General features: G+C 34.0%; 1 protein-coding gene across 1 annotated transcript in view; it reads right to left on the reverse strand.

Moving 5' to 3' along the window:
- LOC137620205 (homeotic protein empty spiracles-like) overlaps positions 1–5,000 on the reverse strand; it is a 73,948-nt gene that overhangs the window by 1,669 nt on the left and 67,279 nt on the right. The window contains exon 3 of the mRNA XM_068350445.1: positions 1–1,118. This exon is cut by the window's left edge and continues 1,669 nt beyond it. Within this exon, the coding sequence (XP_068206546.1) occupies positions 789–1,118 (330 nt within the window). The 3' untranslated portion in view covers positions 1–788. The remainder of the gene's footprint in view (positions 1,119–5,000) is intronic.

Below are 5,000 nucleotides of genomic sequence, written 5' to 3' on the forward strand. Positions count from 1 at the left end.
TAATTCGTAATGATTAAAACTGACATTAAGTTTATACAGGGCACTCAGAAGGAAACAGATCATGAAATAACCTGTAAAATACTTGAAGAATCTATCATACAGTAAGGGAAGAAAAGAGGCACTCAGAAGGAAATTATATAAAGAAATAACCTGTAAAATACTTGAAGAATCTATCATACAGTCAGGGAGGAAAAGAGACTGAAACGTATAGTCAAGACTCAAATAGAAATCTCATCACAGAGGAACAGGGATTAGTAACTAGATCTAGGATTGTGCTTTTCTACTCCCTCGATTGTTTAACAGTTCGAACGACTCATTAGATTGCTGACAAGTTATTTGGTAGCAATAAGATTCGAGTCAACACAGACAAAATACGAAGCACTTTTTACTCACATTTTGCGTCTTATTTATGTAACAAAACACCAACAATGCATTTACTATACATCTACATCCTTGCTATTTTTCTCTTCTTCATTATTCAAGTCAGCTTACCCGTTCAGCAGCTACATTACATGCGCAGAAATTCTGCATAATACACTTAGTTACACGCAAAAAGTCATCTGCTTTCATCATTCATATTTTTTTCATTCGGAAGAAATGTCTCGCAACGACGTTCACTGTACACTGAATAAAGATGAATAAAGATGGTATATATAAAAAAAGCAACAAATGACGTAAGTGAATTCCAAGGCGAGGTACTGACGGGTGATGTAAGCGCGTGATGGGTTGTGGGAGCAAGAAGGCCATTGGAGCTAAAAAGGTCTTCGGGCCACAAATTGTTCAGAACCTCAACCCGTGGTCAAGCTCACCCTCGTCCCACCCACGCACCCGACGCCCTCGTCCTCCGAATCCTCCTCGAGGATGTCCTCTTCCTCCTCTTCTTCCTCCTCCTCCATAGGCTTGGACGTCCCATCGGAAGATGTCGAAGACACCGACGAACTTTTCTCGGAATTCGAGGCGCCGCTGAGGCTCCCAGCCGCTCCGCTACCGGATCCCCCGGAGCCTCCGACCGATCCTCCGTCGCCTACTTGGCTCCTCCCATCTCCGCCCCCTTCTCCTTCGTCCTCCTGCTGGATTCTCTTCTCTTTGGTCCTTCTGTTTTGGAACCAAACTTTCACCTGTGAGAAGAAAAGGAGAATTATTAGTTCAAATGTAATTTGCTTCACTAGTTCTTTCGTAATACTGTGATAACCAATGTCATCTCTAATATATAATAAAGAGCAAGTGTCTGGATATATAGATATATATATATATATATATACATATATATATATATATATATATATATATATAAATATATATATATATATATATATTTATATATATATATATATATATATATATATATATATATATATATATATATAAGAGTATGTATATATAGATATATATATATCTATATATTATATGTATATATATACACAGTATATATATATATATATATATATGTATGTATATATAGATATATATATATATATATATATATATATATATATATATATATCTATATATTATATGTATATATATACACAGTATATATATATATATATATATATATATATATATATATATATATATATATATATATATATATATAGATACACAGTATATATGCAGATATATGTGTGTATATATATATATATGTATATATATATATATATATATATATATATATATATATATATATATATATATATATATATATATTCGGTCACGCTCAGCTCTCCCCGTCCCTCGGGTAAGGGAGAGAGAGAGAGAGAGAGAGAGAGAGAGAGAGAGAGAGAGAGAGAGAGAGAGAGAGAGAGAGAGAGAGAGTAGGCATACCCTGGTGAACGGAGTTGCGTGTGCGTGTGTGCACATGCCTCTATGAATATTTAGCCGCCATTTTTGACGGGTCGCGTACACTAGTTATGAATATGGATACTGTGGATATTAACTGTAATATTTATATTAATTATATGATTTAGTTTTTTTAATTCATCATTCAAATTTCATTACACAATTCAGAACTACTCTATATAACCCAGAATTTTTTTTTTTTTTTTTTTTTTTTTTACCATTTCTCAATGACGACAATACTCTTGACAGTTTAATGTTAATTTCACATATGTGAATCGGATGATAAACTCATGGGAGAGTAATCTTTATAAACTTTAATCAAAGATGATTACATAATCAGACCATTACCAATATGATTATAAATATCTCTTCGTATACATTACTTGATTTATGACGTATTAGTTTCCTTTTCTAGGTACATAGTCAGAGCAGTAATCATTGGCTGTAATCTCTTTAGATTAGTACAAAATCTATTTTCTTATTTAACTTTGAGTATAATTTCCATACCTTGAAGCATTATTTTCAGATAATTAAAAGGAAATGTATAGTTAGAGTTTGTTTTAGAGAGAGAGAGAGAGAGAGAGAGAGAGAGAGAGAGAGAGAGAGAGAGAGAGAGAGAGAGAGAGAGAGAGATCCAATTATGATACAAAACGAAGTTACACCTACGTACAAATAAATGTACTGGCATTAATCACAGGAAAAAGTCATTATATCCGAGATTGAAAAGCACAGAAAAGTGAGAGAGAGAGAGAGAGAGAGAGAGAGAGAGAGAGAGAGAGAGAGAGAGAGAGAGAGAGAGAGAGAAACAGGTGTTTGAAACTCAATCCTTCAGGAACTATATTCTCTACACGAATGAGTTACAGTGAATAAACTGAGTAATACTGTTTTTCACTAAGATGTCTTCATATGAAGTTTTTATTGACATGCAAATGACCAACTATTATTTTTTATTGATTTTTTTTATATATTAAATATATCAATGCTAAAATGTTTCATTGTGATTCCTTGTTTCTTTTTCATTTTCTAAACAAATAAGCTTTAAAGTTAAAATTGTTAAACTATAAAGTTTTTTGATAAAAGTTGACAGAAATTACACTCTGCACTTTTGGTGTTTTTATTTTCATCTGTGATTATCTGATATTTCCGTCTGATCATTTCATCCGTTTTCCCAGTTCCAGTTTTTCTTTATTATCTATCTTTCTGGATGAACTGTTTTCAATATATATATATATATATATATATATATATATATATATATATATATATATATATATATATATATATATTACCAAGGGATGTGTATATCGTATTCCATGCAATGCTTGTGAAAAATTCTATATTGGTCAAACTGGTAAAGCCCTTGAAAAGAGAATTGAACAACATAAGAAAAGTGTCAGGTATGCTCAAGATAATAATGCACTCTTTGCTCACGTTAGAGATAAAAATCACACCATTAATTGGTCAGGTGCAAAGAAATTGGTTCATTCAAATAACTTAGTGGAAAGAAACATCATAGAGTCCAGTTTCATAAAGGAAACCTTTGAAAACAACTTGAATATTGGTCATGGAATGTATAAACTCGACGCCTTTATATGTAAAGAGATTTGTAAGCTATATAAAAAAACATTAACCACTTAATGTAGAATTGAATGTATTGTGAATAATTAACATCGCTGTAAAATTAATATTTAGACCTAAGCTACCATTCATTAATAGGTACAATTATTTTATATAGTACGCATAAGTATATTGGCACTATATAGTGTTATGCTAGATATAGGTATTGATATATACATGATTATATGTTTATGATATTAATGTTGTATGTATATATATGTATATATACATATGTATATGGGTATATGTATGTATGTGTATATATATGTATGTATATATATGTATGTGTGTATATATGTATATGTGTGTGTATATGTATGTATATATATGTATGTAAGTGTATGTTTTGCTTATGTATTTATATAGATAAGGCTACCGTGTTTTCATATAAACTGTACTGAAAGTAAAAAAAAACAAGAATTTACCCGCCACTAGATGACCCTCTTTGGCAGGTGTCTAATGAGCTTGGGGACTCCGCCCACTTGACCCAGGTAGCTGATAAGGGAGCGTCATTGTTCTCTTAATCTCTATATGTATGTTCGTACGTTTGCTTTCCCTATAAAATGTAAAGAAACCTCTCTTCTGGCCTTACAGAAACAATCCTACAATTAAAACCTGACACAGCACAAAGTACTATACACATTCCACCATGGAAAAAACAAGTTGCTAAATTCAACTACACCAAACTCCCAAGGGCAAAAGAAAACTGCACAATAGAAGAACTTAGAAACACAGCAGAAGCAGCTATAACCTCTGTAGAAACAACAGGGGCACAGATCTACTATACTGATGGTACAGTAGATCCTGGAACCCAAACAGCAGGAGCGGCAGTTCACTCCTGCAAGTTCACAGCTTGCTGGAGAACATCCAATAATGTCTCCACCCTGCAGACAGAGCTTGTCGCAATACAGCAAGCATTAAAATACTCTATTGAAAATGAGGAAGGACCAGTAGTCATCCATACTGATTCACGATCCTCAGTGCAGGCCCTACAGCAGGACAAAAACAAAGAAAACAAATCCCTGATAGCGGACATTAAAATCCTCTTACATCAACATAATGAAAGAAACAGACTAGTAACTATAAACTGGATCCCCAGTCACATCGGGATACCAGGGAATGAAAAGGCTGATGAGCTAGCCAAAAGCACCAAACACATTCACAATGTACAGGTACACATACAGCCTGCACTGCAACAAATCAAAAGCAAAATAAAGACACAGCTCAAGGACAACCTAATCAAGGAACGACATATGAGGATAGAGAATGGCTCTCCCTCTGCAACATGGTACAAATGGGCATCGGAACTAGAACCCCCTCCCATAGACAGATACACCCCAAGAAAACTGGCAGTATGTATACACAAACTCCGGCTGGGTTACAAAGCAAACTGGGAACTCCTAGATGACATCCAGAGAAGGTGTGAACACTGTGATGTCATACCACAACAAGCCCTCCTGCACTATCTACTAGAATGCAGAGAAACAGCACATCTACGAGGTGATCTACTTGTAGACACCAACACACCACATGCCATGAAAGAG

This window comes from Palaemon carinicauda, chromosome 26, assembly GCF_036898095.1.
Source record: "Palaemon carinicauda isolate YSFRI2023 chromosome 26, ASM3689809v2, whole genome shotgun sequence".
Taxonomy (NCBI): Eukaryota; Metazoa; Arthropoda; class Malacostraca; order Decapoda; family Palaemonidae; genus Palaemon; species Palaemon carinicauda.